General features: G+C 39.0%; 1 protein-coding gene across 2 annotated transcripts in view; it reads right to left on the bottom strand.

Annotated features, from left to right (window-relative positions):
* Nucleotides 1–24,059, bottom strand: part of SPG11 (SPG11 vesicle trafficking associated, spatacsin) — a 61,157-nt gene that overhangs the window by 13,196 nt on the left and 23,902 nt on the right. For both annotated transcript variants that reach the window (XM_084641779.1, XM_084641780.1), the window contains exons 17-32: nt 21,718–21,824; nt 20,918–21,063; nt 18,925–19,086; nt 16,299–16,365; nt 14,782–14,947; nt 12,228–12,433; nt 11,336–11,444; nt 10,601–10,760; nt 8,151–8,423; nt 7,694–7,894; nt 7,250–7,357; nt 4,887–5,049; nt 4,163–4,377; nt 2,769–3,513; nt 1,777–1,919; nt 189–387 (exon numbers count right to left, since the gene is read on the bottom strand). In XM_084641779.1, the coding sequence (XP_084497905.1) occupies nt 189–387; nt 1,777–1,919; nt 2,769–3,513; nt 4,163–4,377; nt 4,887–5,049; nt 7,250–7,357; nt 7,694–7,894; nt 8,151–8,423; nt 10,601–10,760; nt 11,336–11,444; nt 12,228–12,433; nt 14,782–14,947; nt 16,299–16,365; nt 18,925–19,086; nt 20,918–21,063; nt 21,718–21,824 (3,170 nt within the window). The remainder of the gene's footprint in view (nt 1–188; nt 388–1,776; nt 1,920–2,768; nt 3,514–4,162; nt 4,378–4,886; nt 5,050–7,249; nt 7,358–7,693; nt 7,895–8,150; nt 8,424–10,600; nt 10,761–11,335; nt 11,445–12,227; nt 12,434–14,781; nt 14,948–16,298; nt 16,366–18,924; nt 19,087–20,917; nt 21,064–21,717; nt 21,825–24,059) is intronic.

The following is a 24,059-nucleotide window of genomic DNA, read 5'->3' as shown; positions in this document are numbered from 1 at the left end:
CTTTACAATTTCAAAGTATTGCCTAAATGCTGAATACTATAGTTACCACATATACACAGTCAGCAAGTGTTTTTCAAACACACACACACACACACACACACACACACAAAATTTACAAACTAAAAGTTTTTCTAAAAGGACTTTAGGTGCATGCAGAGGTGAAACACACAACAAACCACCATCATCACCTTTTCTTTCAGAAGATACCAGTAACTCCTGCATGATTTCTTCAGCCACAAGTTCTGCCACAGTTTCAGACTGGAGACCCTGTGTTTTGATGAACATCTGGGCTTTCTTGCATCTGTCAGGCTGCTGCGATGAAAGGATCGCTCGAAGCACCTTTTCAGAATCATGGGCTGATATTTCACCGTAGGAGCAATTCAGTTCCTAAGAAGAATACAGCACATTTAAAAAATGCTACATAGAATATCAGGGTTGGAAGGTACCTCAGGAGGTCATCTAGTGCAACCCCCTGCTCAAAGCAGGACCAATCCCCAATTTTTGCCCCAGATCCCAAAGTGGCCCCCTCAAGGATTGAACTCAGAACCGTGAGTTTAGCAGGACAATGCTCAAACCACTGAGCCCTAGAGGAAAATGCGCATGATGGAGTAGGTATTCACCAACAAAGCTCTATCATATTGAAAACTCAATGCAAGGTTATTCAAAATCGTGTGTGAAAAAGCAGATGTAGGTCTAACCCATCTTTGCACCAATCAATATTGCATTGATTTGTGTATGTTAACTACTAAGGGTTTGATACAAGAAAGCATTTTAACGTTTAACTTTTTGCTTGAAGTAAATGTGTGCTGAACAGCTGTCCTGTTTCTTAATTGTGGACTGTATCAAAACAGATAAAACATGCTTTCATGAGCTAGAATTTTCTTGTTTTACTAAAGATCATTCCACAGTGTTCACTGATGAGATTTACCTTCTCACCGCCAAATAATCCCAAAGCCTCAATACAAAAGATGCAAATTCCAGCTTAAAAAGAATACTACATGTAAAGATAGATAGCCCCTCAGAAAGAAGAAGTAGACACTGATGTGTCCAGGATTCTAGACTAGATACACTGCTGGTTTGATCCAGCAGCGCAAATGCTATGTTCCAAAACTAAGGGGCAAATCTTGGGGAAGGGACAAAGAACGTGTTTAGTGGTTTTGCTCCATGAGAAAACGTCTGGAGCAGGATCCTCTGCCCCAACCTGTACAGCTGGGCTACAGCCACACATGAAGGCCACAAAGAAGAGGAGCAGCAGCAGATGTAGCCCACTACTTTTGCCACCCCTGGGGTTAGCCCGGTGGATCTGCATAATCTTACGGGCCTACCTGCAAACGTCCCTGTAGTAGAGAGCTGCCATAGAACAGACTGTTTTAAATCCACTCAGGTTTTAAATTGATGTTAGGCCTTCTGAAGGCAACATAATTTTTAGACTTAAAGTACCAAAATGACTAATAAATAATTTATTTTTAGCACATGATAAAATAGGTCAATTAAAGAGACATAGATAGAAATTTGGCTTAATGAAGTAAGATGACAGATCGGAAGGGTTTTGTTCATTTCAATACTTGATCATATCTAGGATTTGTCTGAGTAGTGGGCCATGTTACCATTTGATAAATATCCCCCTTATTTTTCGTTTCAGCACTCAAAAGTGTTCAGGAATGAATACCTCGTACATTATTGTGTGACCTCACAATAGCTTTAGTCTCCATAACTCTGTGGGTTGGCTTGAGACAAGCAACATTATAGTTTTGGTAAATGTTGCCAGACACATACCTTCGAAAGCTCATACAAACAGACGACTTGTCTGCAGTAGTTTCTCCCATGAACACACTCATCTATTAGAGTCGTCAGACTGGTCATTACCAGATCATCTGGAGATGGAGCCAGGACATGTGACCAATTTTCTATGCTTGAGGCTGGAAGCAAAGTGAATACTGAAAATGCACATCTCAAAGGAAAAAGCACACGGGTAGGGCTTGTCAAAACAAAGGCTCACACCCAGAATAAAACTTTAGGAATCAGGGCAAATATTATGTGCTAAACTTTTTCAATCTTTAAAAACGGAACTCACAGTATCTGTGAAGAATGGGAGAGGTACCCTAATGAGGTTTTAGGAGATAAGCATCATTAAATAAACACCACACCACACAACACAGTATTATCAAATACAACATTCTTAAAGCCATCTGAATACAAGTGTATAAAGCAGCCCAGACAATGTTCAGCTATCTTTCTGCAGCCTCAAAATGGGAATAATACATTTTGTTCTAGCAAGAAACATTCTAGTTCTAGCTAACAGATTACAGATTTACTAAGATTGTGTGCCCATACACTCACATACAGATGACATATAAGATGTTATCACTATTTTTTCCACTATTAATAGAAAACAACGTTCCCTTATAACATGCAAATATTGGGAAAAAATGTACTAATAAAAAAATCTTCCCCACACTGCAGCACTAGAAACTACAATCAAGCTTATCTAAAATTTGTATTCCAAAAGCAGGAATGTAGATTAGCATTGTGCTGTCCTGTAGCACTTTGGCTGAAGAGAACTGCAAATCTATTAAGAATGGATATTCAAAGGATGACATGAGATTGTTTATAGAATAATCTTGCCTGAAGTATATAAATTCAGTGTGGGATGATGTTAGAAATTCCCCAGAGATTTCTGGGGAAATTAATTTTGTTACACAAAGGAGGAACCTATAGAAATCTGACAACTTGTCACATGTCTGCAGCTGACTGCTAGGATTACTTACTGCTTTGTAATCTTCTGGGCTGCGTGTCTCTCTCATCTGCTGTATCTCCCACCAGAAGAATAGCTCGAATATCTGGGTGTAAGCTGTTTAGATCAGCCTCCCCTGAGGCCAGTGCTCTGCAGTGCAATACCAAAGAAACATCTCTGCTATAAAAGTGAAAATACCGGCAAACACGGCTGGCTTCGTGTATGCTTCCTTCATCTAGAAGACGTCCAATCAGAAAGCGAAGTGATTCTACCTCAGCTTTATCCAGAATGTTTTCAGACATATCTTGGAATGCAAGGCCATCAAGTTGTAAATATTTTGATGTATTCAGAGCAGTTAGCTTTGAAAAGGAAAACTCCTTAGCTAAGCTATCAAAGGAAAGTTCACCACTCGCTGAAACCTGGTGAGAAAATCTTGACTTGACCAACACATCGTCTCTATTTAAGGTTTGTTGTGCAATGCAACAAAGCCAGATCTGTTTCTCTATTTCTTCCAATTTGTCCAGGGTCACAGAGTCACTCTGTGCTAGCCAGTGGCCAGCCAAGGTAAGCAGCAGGTGTTTCTCCATAATGCTGTTTACCTTCTCATCAGCTGAAGGTTCAGACACTGCGTTTGCCTCCGCTAAGAAAAAGGCAGATGCTGCTTTGCTGGAGACGGAATTTCTCATAAAACGGTCATGACATTTTTTCCAGAAGTTAATTCTAGTTTGTTTTTGATGCCACGGTCCAATGTGCTCTAAGAGATGTAAATCTTGAAGTACCTGCACAATTCATAAACGCCTTAAAGGACTTATCCTACAGAAACAATTCTCACTTCTTGAATAAACATGTACCAATATTAGAACACCACAATACTGAATTACCATCCCAGGCTGTAAAGTACTCGGCACACCTGTTTTTCTGGAGAAATAAAAGTAACAGAATGCAGCAAGTAACAAAATGCCACCATTTTACTCAGCACAGGATTCTAAAAGTTTAGATGACTAGCAGATAAACTGAATAATATTTCAAATTAGTTTCAGAGTAGCAGCCGTGTTAGTCTGTATTTGCAAAAAGAAAAGGAGGACTAGTGGCACCTTAGAGAGTAACCAATTTATTTGAGCATAAGCTTTCGTGAGCCACAGCTCACTTCATCGGATGCATTCGATGAAGTGAGCTGTCGCTCACGAAAGCTTATGCTCAAATAAATTGGTTAGTCTCTAAGGTGCCAGTAGTACTCCTTTTCTTATTTCAAATTAGGCAATTTATGCATGCCATTTCTAGGTCCTTCTGGATGGCATCCTCATGTTGGTGAAAAGTTAACACTTTTGATACCATCAGACATATGGGAGCTTAACAACCAGAAAAGAAACTTGACTGTGCAAACATTTTACTTTAAGTAAAAAACAGCATTAGATAACTATACTATACCTCTTGGATAACCACACTGTCCACAGGCAGTTCAGCTAATTCTGCAACCTTCCTCGCCAGTGAGAACAATCCTCTCTCTTGCAGCTGCTCTAGAACTGATCTGCATTCATTCTGAAAATATTCTGTGTCATAACTGGTCAGGATAGAGCGATTAATAGATATAGATGAATCCTTCAAAATCTGACTGAGTGCACACAGTTTCTTCACATCTGGGCCTGTTTCAAAAGAGACAGTACAAATATTAAGGCAACTATTCTTTAACTGAAGAAGTCACTGATATACATTTTCAACAACATGTAAGCCTGTGGGGAACGGAGTATATGTATAATATGTTTAACATACTAAAGTTTCATATCATCACAATGAATTTTCAGTTTAAAACTGGAACATTTCTGTTCATTTTCCATACATTTTTCACTAGTTTCACACCGGCTCCAAAAGAAGCCTATATTTTCTTCCACATCTTTCTGTAAAAAAATAAATCTGGCTTCAGAAATTCCTTCACATTATACTACAATACTACCTGCAGATTTACAATAAAAGTTTATCACGTTTTCCTTTTTCCATAAAAATAGTAACATACTCCAAGCTACAGTATAAAATTAGTGAAGAACATGTAATTTTTAAAGTACACTTCTCATAGGGTTAGATTTTTTAAATCATTCTTATACACTTCAAAGTTGTGAAAGCAACCAGACCATGTAATAGAAAAAATTGTCCTTACCATCAGGTAGAAGTTTATCTATATCTGCAAAGAGCTGTAACAGTTTTCCTAATTCATACTGTGTTCTACATTGCTGCATCATCAATTCAAGAAGAAAGAATGCCTGTGACTCCAGCCATGGTACTGATATTATTGATGGTGTTGGTTTATCTGCAATTTTAAGCTGTTTAAATAAAAAGGATTAATACATTTCTTACAACATATTCTGCAGTGAATATAAATACAACTTGTTTCTAGTTAGATCAGGTCACACTGAAAACCGAATAATACCAATTCTAATATACAATATGTGGCTCCAAAAAGTTTTGATGCTCCATCACCAATATCTTGATTTTAATCTGGAAATAGTTCACTTTCTGTGCGTATAGACAAGATTTCTGGCAATTTCCCCTGAAAATCTGTATTAACTGCATAGATAGAATGTCAAAAAGATCATGGATCGGTAGGAAAAAAAAACATCATTAGAAACTAGCAGCCCTGACATATCTCATCTGCTTTATACACATACCCACTACATGGGGTCAGAGCATGATGCGCTGAGTAGGAAAACCAACCTGCCCAACCTTGATTTGAGTCACAAGAAGGAAAACAACCAACACTAAGGACATGAAATGTTAGTTACTAGGAAACCAAGAAAACTGGAAGAACGAAGAGATATAGAGGGGAGAACAGGAGTAATTGTTGTATGTCTAGCTCTGACAATGTAAAGAAAAAGAGTAAAGACATGATTCCAAATATTCCCTCTATGAACTTGAGTTTCAGCAACTTGTGGGCCAAATTCTGTCCCCGGGTAGTTTCTGATCTAGCAAAGCACTTGAGCATGTGCTCAACATTACACATGTGCTTCAGTCCCACTGACACCAATTGCTGAATCAGGGCCTTAATGGGTTGCTTAGGTGTAACTCGGGCCAACTGTTTTCAAAGAATAAGTCAACGTGGTCTTTGAGACTGCTGGCACCAAGGTGATCTTGATGCTTTTTTCAAAAACTTCCATTTTTCAGAAAGCCACCAATATATTCAAGAGCAACTGTTTAGCCTAAGAAGATTTTCTCTGAAAGTTACCACCTTATTAGCACCATCATTTTCACTTTATTTTTAGAATTAATGCTATTTACTAAGGCCCGGAGAATGAGATACCATTACTCACCATAAATAGTACCTTACACCAGAAGGAATTAGTGACTCTAAGAACCCTTCAATGACCACTAGCAAGGGGGGTTACAAGAATATCCTGATGTGTACATTCTAGTTCACCAAAGAATTTCAAGTGAGGTCTTAAATAAAAGCCAGAATCATGCTGGTCATTAGTATCATTGTGAAAACAAATACCATGTAAGGAGTCATACCATGTATGTAAAAAAAGTACGTTCCTAACACCAGAGAATAAACTGCAAGGGGGTAGAGGTCATCCTGACTCTGAAGTACAGACCATGAACTTTGGGGAATATTGGGGGGAAGACCAGGAAGACACCCCTTTATCCTGCACCTAGGAAGTAATTGGGCAGTGCAATTACATTAAGGAAAATAGGATCTCAACCAGGCTTGGTTGAAACGCTCTTAAAGATATTTTGGTTCAGACAAACTTATTTAGACTAAAGGTTAGCCTGTTAAGTTTAGCTTCCAGGAATCATAATATGATTTTGTTTTATACATAACCCTTCTGTTTCCGTTATTCTTATTCATTATCTCTAAAATTTTGATCTTTGATAATAAACTTCTGATTGTTTTCACTATAAATTTGTCTCAGTGTCGTGTTATTTTACAATGAGCCAATCCTGAGCTGAATCACTGAAGCAGGTGTATCCACTGTTCACTTGGGGACAGCAGACCTGGTATTACTGTGAGTGCACCTACTGTCCACCTGGAAGGCAAAGTAAGGCCTGGCATAATCACCCAAGCAAGCTGGACGGAGTTAACAGACTGGAGGTATCAGCGAGGTGACAACCAGTTAAGCACAAGCAGGTCTCCCTCTTACTGGAGACAGGCGGGTAACAAGATGACTCTCAGTTCTGGGCACCCTAAGAACCATCATATAATCCCACTGAAGTCAACAGGATTGCTCATGGAGTAAGATACTACTTCCTGTGAATTAGGGTATCACAATCTGGCCCTAAGTAAATCAGATGTACTGATTTAAAATTGCATGTAGTTTATTCAAGCAACCTGCTCCTTTTTACTCCAAAATTCAGGTTTTCCACAAAGTGGAAATGATGAAGGAGTTGTTGGACACCTATTACTCCAAAACCATCTCATGAATTATGTTAAGCAGACTCCTTTTCTTTGTTTTAGCCTATGGCATTAGAAAAGATCAAACTGTAATATGACGACATCTAAGTAAAGACATTTACAAAACATCTGCTTACATTTGCAAGACTTGTCTGGAAGTTGTGGAGTTTGGTTTTGGCTTCATTATATTTTTTGTAGTCCATGCACAGTTCATACATCTCCAGTATATGTAATAAAGGGGAATCCTTTAAAGATAAGCAAAAAGGTTACAAAAGTCCACTGAAAGTACATTTGTCTAATAAATGGAAAGTTTGTATCAATTGGTGTAAGAACAATGCTTGTCTTGGTTTGTTGTCTACAAAAAGGTATATAAACCTGACAAATTATTTGCAAGTTTGTAACTGTTTATTTTCCAAGTCTAATATTTTCTCATAGGGCTATGTAGCACAGTGGATTATCTTGCAAATAATTTGAAAGACAAGGTGGAAAGCCTCCTCTATGCAAATAAGAGAATCTCTAGTATAGGAGATCTAAATACACAGAAAAAAATATAGGCTAAAAATACCTAAGTAAATCATTACCTTGAGAAAGAGCCGGAAACCATTCATGAGAGTTTTATTTTTTTGTCTTCTTAAAAACATCTTCCAGATGGTGGAAAGGTCATGAAGATCCCATTCATGATTTTCTACTGAGCCTTGAATATGGTTTGTTGCTTCAGCAGCAGTAACATTATCCACAGAGGTAATTATCCAAACACAGAGACAGTGAATAATGTTGGGATCCTGCCAAATGGACAAAAAAATCAGACATTCTTTTATTACTTAGTAATCTAGCTAGAGAGCTGTAAAACATCACATGAAATGTGTCATACTAATCAAATTATTTTGATAATTGGGGAATACTTGGTGTATACAATGTATATATTTCCGCTCTGACATAAGTATGTGAAATAATTTTCTGAATGGTCTCCAGATGTGTAGATTTTTCCTTGTATTGCACCACACCTCTAAAAGAGAAATACTTTTGAATAGTTCTTACCTGAAAACAGGCTGCTAAGACACTCAAGAAGGGAGCATGATGCCTCACTCCTTCAGCCAAAAGGTAGCACCCAGGGTTAGGACTTTCTTGACAGCACAACAGAATTTGAAAGAGGTCACTTGTATGTTCACTCTGCCTGTGCTCAGTCTTGAGTGGACTGGTGTTGTTGTTGTGATGACTCCCTGTATCAGAGCGAGAGCGCTGCAAGTTCTCAAAGGCCAGCATCAAATGTTCTTGCAAAATGGGAGTGAAATCTTGAAGAATGGAAATGACCTAGAAAAGATAATCAAAGGCATCTTCATACAGAAAACTTGCAGAGAGCAACTGGGGGAGGGGAGAGCTATTGTGTACATGAAATAAAAGTAAACACAGAAGACATTTTATCAAACCGATTTTACAAGGTATACTTCTGGAGATCTGCAGATGAAAGTGTTTTAGAAATGCACAGTATCACAATAAAATATTGAAATTCCTCCCTTTACATAAAACATACACTCATTTTCAGCCCCAATGACATCCCTGGCATAGACGGTATATCATTGAAAGGAATTTTTCAGTAAGTTGCTACCTGAGGTTTATTTGCAGGTGACTGCACACTTAATTATATTTTTCTATTTTGAAAACATTCAGGGTAGGATTTTCAAAGAAGCCTAAATTAAGCTCCCCACTGACAACAGGATTTGAGATCCTAGCTCTCTTAGGCTTCTTTGAAAATTCCAACCTAGAATTGTTTGTATAAGAGACAATATGCTAGTATTTGTGAAAAGATACCTTAGGAGCCGATTGTGCCAGGTATGTGTGTTCAAATCTTACCAATTTCATGGGAGTTACCTACAATGGTTCTTATTATATATGCGGGCTGCCAAAGATTATCATAGCAACGCTGTATAATGTACATAGTGTAACAAGACTGAAAAATTCTACAGTAAGTATGTGTCTTCTACATACAGTAAACATTGCAAATATATTTATGAACATTTCAGAAATTCTGGCTATATCAATTTAATCTTACCAGTTACTATGCTGATTATACAACAGATAGTGAAATTGGGTGTGTGAATGTATTTTAAAACCTTGATTTTATTTTAAACTAGTCCATATTTGAAGCATATTTGCAGTTCACAGCTGTTTCTTAGAAGGGAGACTCTTTATCTTCTGGAGAAGCTTTTTAGCTTAATAAAAACAATTAAGCCGGACTTTTTTTAGGTCCCATTTAATGAATGATCACCGACTTGTACAAGACTTTACCTAGATCAGAACATATTTTTAAAGATTATGTTGCACAGCAAAAGTGGAAGACTTTTGAAACTCTTCCAAAACACACAATATAATTACAGCATAAATATTTGCATCCCGACAATACCATTAACTAATCATTCTATATGTGAAACAAAATACCTATTTTATTAATACAAATGAGACTGCTGCAAAATATTAACATATCTCCAATACTGAAATAGTAACTGAAACATTTAATTTTTAAAAATGAACTAAACCTAAATATCCAGGATGAACATACCATAGCCGTAAGTATAATTAAAACAGAATTAAGTCCCATTTGGGCAGGTATTTATGTATCCAGCTCACCTCGAAGAACACTCAAAAAAAGTCACTTCTGTCTGAAAATGTTATACAGTAGAACCTCAAAGTTCCCTTGGAAATGGAGGTTGTTTGAACTTTGAAATGTTCAAAACTCTGAACAAAACATTATGTGGTTGTTCTTTCAAAAGTTTACAACTGAACGTTGACTTAATACAGCTCTGAAACTTTGCTATGCAGAAGAAAAATGCTTCTTTTAACCATCCTAATTTAAATGAAACAAGCACAGAAACAGTTTCCTTACCTTGTCATATCTTTTTTTTTTTAAACTTTCCCTTTATTTATTTTTTTTTAGTAGTTTACATTTAACACAGCACTGTACTGTATTTGCTTTTTTGGGGGGTCTCGGCTGCTGCCTGATTGTGTACTTCTGATTCCAAATGAGGTATGTGGTTGACTGGTCAGTTCATAACTCTGGTGTTCCTGAGGTTCAGCTGTACCTACTACTGATAGAAATTAACTCCTCATCTTAATATAATTAAAAGACTAGAATAAAAACTTCTATTTTACCAATTTATTCATGTGCATTTGACAGCACTCTGTGTATAGTCCTTACTGATTCTGCTGTAGACCCTGCTGCTCTTTTTGGTGTCAGCTTTTCACACAGCAACAGAGAAAAATATTATGCAAAAAACAAGAAAATGTGACGGTAAAAAAAAGAAATGATAGGGAGATTTATGGGCAATTTAAGAGCCTGAAACAATTTCTAACTTATCATTAAGCTGACTAGATTTAAATCTGATGTTGTTTCTTTAAAGAGACATCTATTTTAAAAACAAAGACTACACTATTAACAATGCTTGTTGTTTAAAATGTCTCTTGTAATTTTTAAATTAAACACAGTAGCTCACCTCATCTATTTGGTAGCTGTACATCTGGGTCTGGATGAGAAACTGCAGCCAGTCATTGGATCTAACACATTCCTTTAGGTAAGATGTACTCAGTTTGATATCATGGAGCTTACAGAACTGCATCACCAAAGACCACTGTCTTCTAGAGTCACTGGATGTTCTGTATAGCAACGAAAGAATTTTAACTAAAAAAAATCTGTCCACTTTTAATTATTTAAGTAGTAATTGTCCCTTCATCTTCCCGTATTTAACGGCTACAGATGCAGACAGGTCTTCCAATTGTAAAGAATCAAGATTTCCTTCCTGAGACTTCAGCAGGGACTGTGATCAGATTCGATCTTGGGGGCCTAACCCTACATTTTTTGCCCATCCAAATTCTCAATTTTCACAACAGTTTTGCCTTTGCGAGGAATTCCAGATCACTCTTTGCTCCTAATTCAGGAAGTCCCAGCAGTGCAGTAAAGGTAGCACAGTCAACATTATGCATTAGCTTCCCTTCCTTATTACGAGTGCTGAGGAGGCATATTGCCTATGGTATCTGATATACAAAGAGGACTCATTTCTTACCCCCAACATGTGGAAACACTTGTTGCTCATAGGTTTTGTTTACTGCACTTGCCATGCAGAGTAGCTGTGTCTATGACACATGGTAATGCCTGACCACATAAAGGGTAAAATTCAGTGCTTTATATCAGTTGGCCAGTATAAAGAGCATTAAAAGTGTAGTTCGCTCACTTCTTTATTTCTTGATGTTCGATTTTATCCCAAAAAGCTTCTTCCAAGGAGATTAGCACTTCTGCTGCTGCTGTTTTTTCACCATCCGCCAATTTTGTTAGATTTCCAACTATTTAAAAAAATTAAAATAAATATTACTGGGGCTCTGTTTTCACATTATAGTAAGGAAATTTTTCAAAAGTGCTTAGGTAAATTCTCCTAAGTGCCTACATCACTTTTGAAAATGAGAGTTAGGCTCCTAACTCAGGCACTTTTGAAAAAATTGTCCTATATTTAAATAAACATACTTTAAAGAGCTTTATCACATAAAAGCTAAACAAATGAGAAAACCCGTTAGGTTTCCTAACTGGAGAAAAAAGCTACATCACATGGAACACTAGCTAAAAATGTAATTTTCTTAATTTAAGTTCTTCCTAGAAAAATTCTCATGGTCAAATTCAAATATCTAATTTCTACGTAGTTTACAGAATGAATGCAGCAAGGGCAGAGGAATTTGGCATTTTTCTTCTAATCATCTTATGTTACAATATTAAACAAAAACTGACTACCATTTTTGATAGAGCTATTACTCTATGCCTATGGGTAGCGGACTGACACCAATGTGTTGCATATGAGACATGTACGATTATTCCAGTTCCAGCTGTCCCTTTGGCATACAGACCCTTTGCTATTTTATCAGTAGGCCGAGTCTGGATTAACCATGGGATTACCCCTTCACAGATTAGTGAAAAATGGGTATGTAAGAATGGCAAAGCTCTTAACTCCTTAAAGAAAGGGTGCTCCTCCTACATTCCCTGGACATTATTCGGGCTGGGCACCATAACCCCCTTCATCCTCTGATAGCTGTTTTATACTGCTCAATAATTATAAAATATGCAAAAGTGTACTCTACCCAAGGCTTCTCTTATTAAATTGTGTTGAGAGTCTTCATTTCTAGACTTGAAGCTCCAAATTATATCTGCAACTTTAATATCAACCCGAAGTTTAAGGCTGTCAAGACCAAGTAACTCTAGAAAACAAATGCATGCTGCTCCTATTGAAGGTATATAAAAGAAAGAAAGAGCTAGAGCGTAGGCTTCATTCCCTGCTTGCTGAATCCTAAAATAAAGGAAATGTTAAAGTTAATTCAATAGAAATTATGACTGAAATCTCAAAACACAATAATTCACAACATAAGCTAATACCTACAATTGCTGAAAAATATAATCAAGTGAATTTGGAATAAGTTTAATTGTGCTGAAAATATGTTAACTGCCTAGGGCAAATGTGGACCTGAATATAGGAAAGAAAATAAACATCCCACAAGAAAAATGTTAAAAAGGACATACCTTAAAATTGCAATTTGTTTCAATAAGCTTTTATAAAACCTTGAAGCCAAAGAAAATGATTCCGTAATTTAGAAAAATTATTCTGATATGCAGGCAATGTTATTAGTGACAATGCAACCAGGGCATGTTCAGAATTGCACCTGAATACTCCCACTGAATATTTGAAATGTACTTTATTTCAAATAGAGCAAGAAAAGTTTCATTTGTTACCTACAGAGTGTGGGTGGGTAGACAGATGGGGGCAAGATTTTTCTTGTAGTCCTGTAGCCTACAAGTATTGTATGTTCTTATGGTCATTACTATGGCAATATATATGCACGTATCTACATACAGAAACTCACGTATGTATTTATGTGCATATACATTATATTACCATAGTAATTAGCATAATAATGTAGGATACTTGGAGGCTATAGGACTATAAGAAATATCTCACCCTCTATTTAAAAACCCCACAGTAATGCCTCTTTGGCCTTGCCCATGTGAAATGTGACAACATAATTACGCTGATGTTCTAATCTAGCAAATGGAGTGTCTGCAATACTTTCCAGCAGTAAACAGGGAGTCATACGCTATAGTCCAGGGATCGGCAACCTTTGGCACGTGGCCCGTCAGGGAGATCTGCTGGCAGGCTCGGACGGTTTGTTTACCTGCAGCGTCCGCAGGTGAGGCTGATCACAGCTCCCACTGGCCGTGGTTCACCGTCCCCGGCCAATGGGGGCTGCGGGAAGCAGCGCGGGCCGAGGGATGTGCTGGCTGAGGGATGTGCTGGCCGCCGCTTCTTTCAAGAAGAAGGGTTTTCTTCTTGAAAAATGACCTGAACTCCAGCATAAAAGTACAGTCTCTCTCTAGAGAAAAGATGCCGCTTCTCTGAACAGTCTCCCAGTGACGTTGCTCTTTCAGTTCAGGCACTAGGAGAAAAAGGATCTAGCCCCTGGTACCATAAAAAGTGAGTGAACAAATGAATGTTTCTATAGTATCAAACCCCCACCCATACTAAAAGTGACAGTTAAATTAGACACACTTCTGCCTGAAGATGTGTAATAACCTACTAATCTTAGAAACAACATCGAAAATTACTATACTAAAGAGATATATAGAGAAGAAATAATGATCTTTTCCCCAGTGTGTTTAGTTTGTACAGTTGGCAGCAATTCCCCATAGACATTTTCACTGTTTCCCTCATATAGTCAGTGAAGTTACCTTTTTGCTTATGTTTCACACAGCAACAGAAGAGACAAAACATTAAAAATAGGAAAAGATTATTTTAAGACAACACAATGTAGCACGGAGACACAAAGGCAGGTGTACTAAGTAACTACTTTTAACTTTTTGAAGTGTATTAGATTTCAGATTGATGGTGTCATTTTCACACTAATTAATACAAATAAAATGCCACATATATACACTGAAGATGAAAAAAAGCAACCTGTCCTATTGTTTTGGTTAATGTACTTTAAGACTGATTTCTTATTTGTGTGTCAGATTCTGGGATTGCGTTTTATATTTTGCTAAATAACTTCTATAAATTAAATTATGTTTTCTTTAGTTTAAACAGGGAAATTAATACCGTTAGTGAAGGAACCGATAAGGAAAGAAAAAATAAACAGGCATTTTCCCTTTATCTAATGTTAGTTTTCAAGTCTAGGTCCAATCCTGAAATCATTATTAACGTGAATACTCCACTCAGGTAAAACAGATTTGGCATGGGTATGAAGAAACTGGATGACCTTTGTTTCTAAGAGCAGACTGTATATATTAACCACACCCCCAACAACCTATTAACCAAATCTATATTCCGCCCCTCATATACTAACTCATATAAACACTCTATATCCCATTTTACTTACATAAAGCTATTTTCAAAAATCAACTTCCTTGGGCCTAAAACTCCACCACAACCACTTAATCTATACTTTTCATTTTCACCGTTTTTCACTTTTTTTGTCCTTAAAATGTTTTTTGTAGTGAACATCTATATGTGATGCACAATAAATGACATTTCAAAATAGAATGCTGGGGGTATTTCTAGCAGGACATTCCTGCTTCTCATTTTAATTTTTTCCTAGCATGCCGCTATATATTCACATGGCAACTATTATTTTTTAAAATACTCACAGCTGCTTTGGGGATTTGCTCTTTACTAATTGCTGGACCAAAAAGGTACCAAAAGCAAATGATGGGCGTCCATGGTGCAAGTAGTAGGAAAAATCCAGTCGTTCCATTATGGCATATTTGTTTACCAAATCAGGGGACGAGAAATGAGGGAGGTCACTTGAGATGTCTGGAAAGAATGTCACAGTGTTTCTTAATTGCATAAATGTTTGATTTAAAAATTGGGAGATATCTTTCTGCTACTCAACAACTTCTATGGAAGAGGAAACCAAATACCACACTAGCTCTGCTTTAAATTATTAAACTTTCCAGTACCACTCAAATTCTAATTCTGGTTCCCGTACAACTGGAACTCTGGCACTGACTTTTGTTTAAATTGCCATGGGCAGGTCACTTAAGTAAACTGAGGCAAGGATGCTCTCACTGTCAGAGGGAACATATTACTTATCTAATTCACAGTAGGTTTGTAAAGATTATTGTTTTATACAACATTTCTTGTGGAAAAAGCTCCACTAACATTCAGATATTCCCCATTCTATCGTGAGGAAACTAAGTGCTGTAGCCAGACCCAATAACACCTTTGTAAACAACCATTTTAAAACAAAACCTTTAGAAAAATATAAGAAATATTTTTATACAGAGGAATACCTACTGAAAAGAGTAATTTACTGCGCAATTCTACTGTGGAGAAAGGAATATGTTAACTTGAAATGGTATATGAGATGTTGTTGTAGGGTAAATGTTGTCAACCAAAATTGTTAAGTGTTTTTATAGGGGTATGTCGTTGAAGACCAAAAGAGCACGTGTCACTGGTGCACAGAGACACAAAGTCTCAAACTCCTGAATGGAAGCTTCACCTGAACTACATGTTCAGAACTTCAGGGTGTTTTGAGTGTGAAGGGTCATCACTTGGCTCCTGAGTAGAGAGGGAGGGAGCAGGATCACACAGGGGGTTGAATAGCTAGACTGTGTTCGGGGAGGGAAGCACTGCTGGGCTCTTATAAGTCTAGGCATTCCCTTTGGGAATAAGTAGAAGGTCATAGGTGCTGGAAGTAGGGGAACTGGGGATGTTGCAGCACCCCCGGGCTTGAAGTGGTTTCCATCACATCACAGGGTTTACAGTTTGGTTCAATGACTCTCAGCACTCCCACTATCCATATTATTCTAGCAGCCCTGTAGAAGGTTGCTGAAAGCTATTGTTATGATTATGTTTACTCTGGTCAAATAAAAGTTTAGTGGTTTTTCAAACCCAGGGTCAGAGGTGTAGTCAACTGGTGGGTTCTGAAGAGATCTGGAAGACTTTCAGAATAGAATTAGGGAAAGCAGCCAGGATATTCACAGGCTGTCAAGTGTCCCGAGAGGAAAGTTAGAGGAGTAAAAGGCCTGTACCAGTACCTCAGAGAACCGGGGTTGAACAATGTCTGTGCCCAGCAAGGGGCAAATTGTGATATCCACTGAAAAGTACTTCATTCAAAGTTCGTAGCCTAAACACAAGTATTTTACATTTTAAAATTAATTACCTGCTATGGCAAGAGTATTTGACGACTGCCAGCCAAATAATTTAGTGGGATCAAAAGGCGCTAATGACTGAAAAATTAAAAACAAAATATATGCAGATAAACTGTTCAAAGCATCATGATTTTAAAGCCAATTAGAACCAAAAAAAACACTTCAGGAATCTCTAGCAGTTGATAGTAAAGCTCTTGCTCCTGCTGCAGTAACAAATGTCTCAGGCAGCTCTTTCTGGGAAGCACATATTTTCAACTCATACAAGACCCGGTTGTGACTGCAACTTTAAGCACATACTTAAGTGGGACAGCATGTGCGTAAGTGCTTTGCTGAATGGTGGTCTTAGTGCGGCTACTGCTGTTCTAGTAGTTATGAGTCCAGTAGACTATTCCCAGCTATTAGGAGGTCATCTCATCACCCGCCTAACTTAAGCCAAGGAGATCTACCAACAAGGAGCTTTCATGTGACTGTCTGTATGGTGTCCCTCCATTTTCACCCATCCTTTCATTCTAGGTCTCACTCTCCTTCCTCCTCCACTTAATTAAAAAAATAACTCTAATTTTCAGTGACAGTTGATAACCTGCCTATTGAAAATACTAACAACATAATCCTAGAGCTGCCAGCTTTCACTGGAGCCTGGGATTGCCACATATGTGAAAAATCAGGCCACTTATTTAGATGCCTAAATATGGATTTAGGAGCTTAACTTCAGCCACCCACTGTCTAAAATCTTGGCCTGAAGCCTTAGTGTCAGTCCCAAATCCCAGGATTTGCAGAGTAAAATATAACAGTATATTATTCTACGTTCAGTTGTGAAATCAAGTCAGCCTAGGAGCGTAGTCCAGACTTTTTCCATAAATGATCGGGTTTGAGCCTTAACAAACAACATTTAAAAATTATCTATCAAATTACAATATAGATGCTGTAGTGGGGAGGCTGCCCCACTCCCCTAGAACAGAGGTTAAAAGCAGCCCTGGAGAGGGCTGCGGCTGGGAAAAGAAGTGAGAGCAGCTGAGGGAGTAGCTGACCACAGGCGTAGCCAGCTCAATCAGGGCCCAACTGGCCCTGATAAGAGAGCTGGGGGCCAGGAGCTGCAGGAGTCTCACTCTAGCTCTGGACTGGGAAGGGCCTGGCTGCCTGAGAGGAAGGCACCTGAAGCAGAGCCATGTTGGGGAAGGGAAGAGGAGCTGGGGAGCTCCAGCCTAGTAAACCCCCGGACTGCAGGCCTTGGTGAAGGCCTACAAAGGTACTGGGGCTACAGAGGTGCAGCCTGGGGAATAGGCAGAGCAGCTGGTCTTACCCGCTTGCCAATGACGAGTGGTCATTACAGACTGCAGTCTGTCCCAGTGAGAGGGGGCTAGATGATGACTGGCTGTAGCCACTGCAGCAAGGTGGGTTTAGAGGACTGGGGTTCCCCTGGAAGGGGAACCCAGAGTAAGGGGGTACTGCTGGGGGCAGAATCCCAGGGTCTGGGAGGGACATGGGGCCTGAGGCAGGCAAGACACCGGCCAGCAGAGGGTGCTCTGGAGCTGGAGTTGAGCTAATTCCCAAGTCAACCAGCAGGAGGTACTGCACTGGTGAGTCTCAACCTTGTTACAGTTGCTTTAATACAAGTTTCATAATTTTTGGTCTGATGAAGTATATACTCCATGCTGGCAGCAAAAGGGATAACAGGAGCCTGGGGGTTCAATTAACCCACTTGGTGGCACAAGAACCAATTCATTATCAGATGCAGCTGAGGAGGAACTAGGTGTTGTTCACACAGGGAGCAGCTCAGAGCAGTGAGAGGGGGCTGAGGGACAGGAAGCTGGGGGAGAGTAGGCCCTGGGATCCTCTCCTAAGGAGGGAACACTGACAAAGGGCTAGGAGAAGCGTTGGGAAACCACAGGGGTGGAGCAAAGTCCAGTAGTAAGCCTTGACAAAAGGGCAGATGCCAGGGAGAGGAAAGAGAGAGAGAGAGACACACACACACAGCCTTGGAAGAGGCAGACAGGAGCTGGGCCTCCAGGGTGAAAGTCCTAGGAGGTATCACTCAGTACAAGAGCCAGAAAGGGCTCTGCAGAGTCTGGGAAGGGGCAAATAATCTGTGGAGGAGTGATCCCAGGAAGGGGCTGAGGAAAAGGGCCTAGAGACAGGCTCAGTAGTTCAGGGAGTCGCCATGGAGTATGAGGAAGCAAATATTAGCTGAGCCTGGAACCTAAAGTAAAGGGAAGGCCTGGGTTACTTTATCGACCATTGAAAAAGGTGGTGAAAGCCCCTGGAGATAAAAAGTGTAAGGACCACTGAGCCCAGAGCTGGGCTGAAGACATGGTGTACAGTCACTGGACTACTGTTTTGTGGGAGGGACTCTGTTACCCAGATGGGATAGGACTGGACCAGTCTGGAAGGGTGAGTCACAAGAAGAAGCAGACCACTGCAGAAATGGAGCACCCATCAGCAGGGGGCCTGAGAGAAGCACCTGCTATGCCACACCTAGCCACGAAGGGGTGCACCAGCCAGCAAGTCACTCCTTCACACTTGTGCTAAATCGAGATGGGAACACATACTTTCAAAGTGTCTGTAGCTCAAAACGGAACTTCTCTGAAATTCTTGCATTCACTTTGATATGCAGCTTCATTTACAATGCATTATATATACCTGCATAAGATGGTAGAGTGAGATATCAGGTGGCAAAATTCCATGAGAAGTGCTCTGCGGAAAGAGAGCAGCTTTGAGTTTGGGGTAAGGCGTCAATGCCATTTTTAACAGCTGTGGATCCACCTTCTTCAGGGGCTTTTCAGTATCTTCATTCTGAAGAACCTAGATTGAAAGGAAATAAGAACAGAACATTTCACTCATAAAAAAAAAAGTAACTGTACATGGGCATGATCCTGCATTCCTTGTACACCCAAAACTGAAGATCCCAAACTACCTACCTACCTCAAACCAATAGAAATACATTGGGTGTTCAAGAAATGCAAGACAGAGCACTAGATGTTGAATTTGTTACAAAACTTTCATGATTTACAGTCCAGAAAAATATCCAAGGATATCCCTGAGAATTATTCTAAAAACACCTCTTTCAGCAGTCACTGCACTATTATACACAAGCAAACAACTAAACTGTTTGTGTTAAATGAAGTCACATCTGAAACATGAAGCAGTATATTTAATAAAAAGATATTAAACATGCTTATATTTTAAGTCTTTACAAAACAATAAACCAATAAGCACATTTTCTGTTACGTGCCATGATTCATAACTTGACAAACAGTTGAAAAGTGGAAGCTGAATCCCACCTATTCAGAGCAAAATAGCACACCAGCTAAGTCACACATTCCCACTAACTGTTTAATCAGAGCACAGACTTTGTGGTTCAAAATCAGAGGTTTTGAGTAAGTGAAACAAAGGGCACCTACTTTGACACTTACAACAAACTTTTCTATGATATAAAATATAAGCGTGGAAAATAACCCTGTTAATATCTATTAACTACAGCTACTTTTAAAAAAAAGTATAGGAAAAGTTTAGAAACACATTCTACCACCTTAACAGCCAATCCTAATGGCTTCTGTACTTCATTGTTATCTACACCTAAAACATAACCACTTTAAGAAGGTATTGTACTCATCAGTAGCATTATTTTGAAACTAAAAGTAACCTTTAATCAATTTTTCATTATGTATTGAAACATACTACTCCAAAGGAACACTCCCATCTCTGTGAAAGGAAGTTATGTGGTTGCATTTGTGTATTTCTTTGTATTGAGTTGAGACAACATCTCATTTTGTTTTCATAATCTATGTAGAAAGAGACCAAGATTATCACTCCTGTGTCACTCTGAAGCCTAAATGTCTGAGTCAATGGGATAAAACAGAAGCAGTTACAAGCATGGTTGAAACCTCTCTGTTCAGAATATCACCAAGTTCAGTCATCACTTGGATTTGTGTTCTGTTACTGTCCAAATGAAGTTCTCATTTTGACTTTACAAATTATACCCGCACGCTGTACAGCTACAGTAAGGCATGTATCTATGCCATGTCAGGAGTCCTACACCATTGTGATATCAGAGATAATTCAACCAATTACCTTACTCTACATCTAATTTGCATGCAACAATTTCATTGGTTGTGAGGGAGACTGTACAGATAGTGGATTACTCAGCTCATCTATGTGCCCAACTGCCACCCACACAAACCAAGAGATCTAGCACAACCACCCACACAACATAGCAGCATGTGCAATAACCCCCGCATGGCCCCTTACCACAGCATACATCCCTGATTTGCCACCCACACAGCTGTCCCAGCACAACTCAAATCAACAACTACCCACACAACACAGCCAGCACACACAACAACCCCAATCATCACTCTGAAGCCGATGGAAATGAAGCATGGAGTGAAGCAATGGAAACAGCTACAAGCCTGGTTGAGAGCTCTATGTTTAGAACATTACCTGTTCAATCATCACTGGGATTTGCAGTCTGTTACCATCCAACCTTTAAGTTCTCAACCATTTTCAGCCCCCCCCCCCTTTTTTTTTTTTAAAAAACACACGTGACTTTACGAATTACACCCATGTGACAGCACGGGCTTTCAGCTTCTAGTGATAGGAGTAAGTTTCCAGAAATAGCTGACATATTAAGTACCTGATCTATACCGCCAGGTGCATACATTGTGGTTGCAAGTGCTAAAAGTGTATGTCCTTCCAACAGCATGCTGCTCACACTAGCTTGATTACTAGGAATCAAGATCTGAGCATTTGCAAGACTAGCCTGAAATATCATCTTTGGATCTGGAAAAAGAGAAAAAAAGTGAGATTTTTCTTCTCTGAAAAAACAATTATATTATTAAATTATTCATATTTTAAATGAGATTCAGGATTAAGAAAAATTACTTTATTAAACTCATGCAGATGGCACACTATATAGATGGGCAGACATGATCCTAAAACTCCTCCAATGTATTGACAATGTTCCTATTGAGCTTAAATAGGAATTCAGCCTATAGGAAGAGGATGGGAATCTGGTCCCATATTTTTACAGTGCATTACAGAGCAATTCTTTATCTTATGTACATATTTTCTGAAATAATAAATGCAAGCTTCATTCAAGAGTTATTTATTTGTTAAGCAATGATGAAATGGTTGGCCCCATTAAAGATTAATGAGATTTCCAAAGTATCTAAATGAGTTAAGAGCACAAGTCCTTTTGACTTTCAGTGCCATTGATTAAAAACCAACCTAGCCAGGGGAACATATAATCTAAGACACTGATAAGCCAGCACATGCCAGAAGACCCAGAGGAGGCATTAGCTGTAAATGTAGTGCTGTGTGCACTGTTTCTGTTTAGATTTTTACTAACTAAGGCAATCATCACTGCCGCCAGTTGATGTTTCTTTGGATGAACTCATCATGTGTATGTGAAATGAATGAAAGCTGGGATCCTACCTCTTGGGTTACTGGCAACCCCTCGACACTGCACTAGAAATTCAAACCAGGGGTGAGCCTCATGCAATTCCTTTTTATCCAAAACAGGACAATTCGAAGGAGTTAAACTGAAAACAAGGCAAGAACAGTAGCATAATAAAAATATAAAATGCATTAATAAAAAGCAACAATGTACAATCACCATTCTCTTCTCTAAACAGTTACTATGTTGCACTCTTTGGGTCAGGCATTTCTAAAAGAACTAAATCTACGGACTCTCTCACTTGTTTAACAACCATTCCCTCTATGGGTACATCTAGATTCCGAGCAGAGGAGACATAGCTACTGAGCGCTCTTTGAGCTGGCACACTGAAAAAAAAGACTGTAGCCACAGTGGCATGAGCAGCAGAAAGGGCTCGCTGCCCCAAGACATGCCCGTCCGAGGCACTTGGTGCTTATCTGGAGCAGCTCTCACTGCTCGTGTCACCACGACTACACTATTTTTAGCGCACTAGGCAGAAGAGAGTTACACCTCCCAGCTCAAAGAGTCGACGTACCCTAACAATGACTGCTGGGGAATTTTCATTCTGCTAGAACAGGATAGAACAGTAATCTCGATGACTATGATCTACTTCAAACTACTGTTTACTCCTTAGCCAGAAGGGCTGGGAGGAGAGGGGGGAATTGTTCTTAAAGCAAATACATTTTCTCTTCTCCCAGAGTCTTAACTAGTTCTGATTTAGAGGTAATCTTGCAATGAATTTAGCAGTCAATGTGTGTCAAGAGTTTGGCCATACCGGAGCCTGATTCAGACAGGTTGTTTATAATAAAATTAATTAATTAACTCACTATTAAGATCAAATTATTTAAATCAGTGCTCTGTTTCAAATGGTCACAATTGTAATGCTTTCCCTTAAATCCGAAATGGTATGAAAGCAGTTGCCATCAAGGATGACACAAAGGAAACTAACATCAGATGGCAAGAGGAAGTCAAGAAGTGATGGTCTGAGCTCAGTGTTAAACTCTGGATTACATTTGAGAGCCAAAACTGCAACTACAACGTCAAGCCATTACAGTGCTAGTTATGGGAAAAAGCTACACCTGAAAGCTCAGTATCTCTCTCTCCCCAATCTTTTCATGGAGTCAGTACTGTACTGACTCTAACCACCTTTAAACAGTCCTTCTTCCCAAACAGTGATCCAGGTAACTACAGGCCTGGTAGTTTGACATCTGTAGTATGCAAGGTCTTGGAAAAATTTATGAAGGAGAAAGTAGTTAAGGACATTGAGGTCAGTGGTAATATGGGACAAAATACAACATGGCTTCACAAAAGGTAGATCGTGTCAAACCAACCTGATCTCCTTCTTTGAGAAGGTAACTGATATTTTAGACAAAAGAAACACAGTGGATCTAATTTATCTCGATTTCAGTAAGGCGTTTGATACAGTTCCACATGAAGAATTATTAGCTAAATTGGAAAAGATGGGGATCAATATGAAAAGTGAAAGTAGGATAAGAAACTGGTTCAAGGGGAGACTACAGCGGGTCACACTGAAAAGTGAACTATCAGGCTGGAAGGAGGTTACTAGTGGAGTTCCTCAGGGATTAGTTTTGGGACCAATCTTATTTATTCTTTTTATTACTGACCTTGGCACAAAAAGCGGGAATGTGCTATTAAAGTTTGCGGATGACACAAAGCTGGGAGGTATTGCTAATACAGAGAAGGACCGGGATATCATACAGGAAGATCTGGATGACCTTGTTAACTGGAGTAATAGTAATAGGATGAAATTTAATAGCAAAAAGTGGAAGGTCATGCATTTAGGGATTAATAACAAGAATTTCTGTTATAAACTAGGGACGCATCACTTGGAAGTAACAGAGGAGGAGAAGGACCTCGGAGAACTGGTTGATCACAGGATGGCTATGAGCCGCCAATGTGATATGGTCATGAAAAAAAGCTAACGCTGGAACAGGTACAGAGAAGGGCTACTAGGATGATCCAAAGAATGGAAAACCTGTCTTATGAAAGGAGACTCAAAGAGCTTGGTTTGTTTAGCCTAACCAAAAGAAGGCTGAGAGGAGATATGATAGCTATCTATAAATATATGAGAGGGATAAATACCAAGGAGGGAGAAGAATTATTTAAGCTCCGTACCAATGTGGACACAAGAACAAATGGATATAAACTGGACATCAGGAAGTTTAGACTTGAAATTAGATGAAGGTTTCTAACCATCAAAGGAGTGAAGTTCTGGAACAGCCTTCCATGGGAAGCAGCGGATGGAAAAGACACATCTGGCTTCAAGACTAAGCTTGATAAGTTTATGGAGGGGATGATATGATGGGATAGCCTAATTTTG

The sequence above is a fragment of the Lepidochelys olivacea genome (genome assembly GCF_965140295.1).
Source record: "Lepidochelys olivacea isolate rLepOli2 genome assembly, chromosome: 10".
Classification (NCBI taxonomy): domain Eukaryota; kingdom Metazoa; phylum Chordata; order Testudines; family Cheloniidae; genus Lepidochelys; species Lepidochelys olivacea.
Note: the sequence above shows the minus strand (reverse complement) of the source record. Positions and strands in the feature narration are given on the sequence as shown.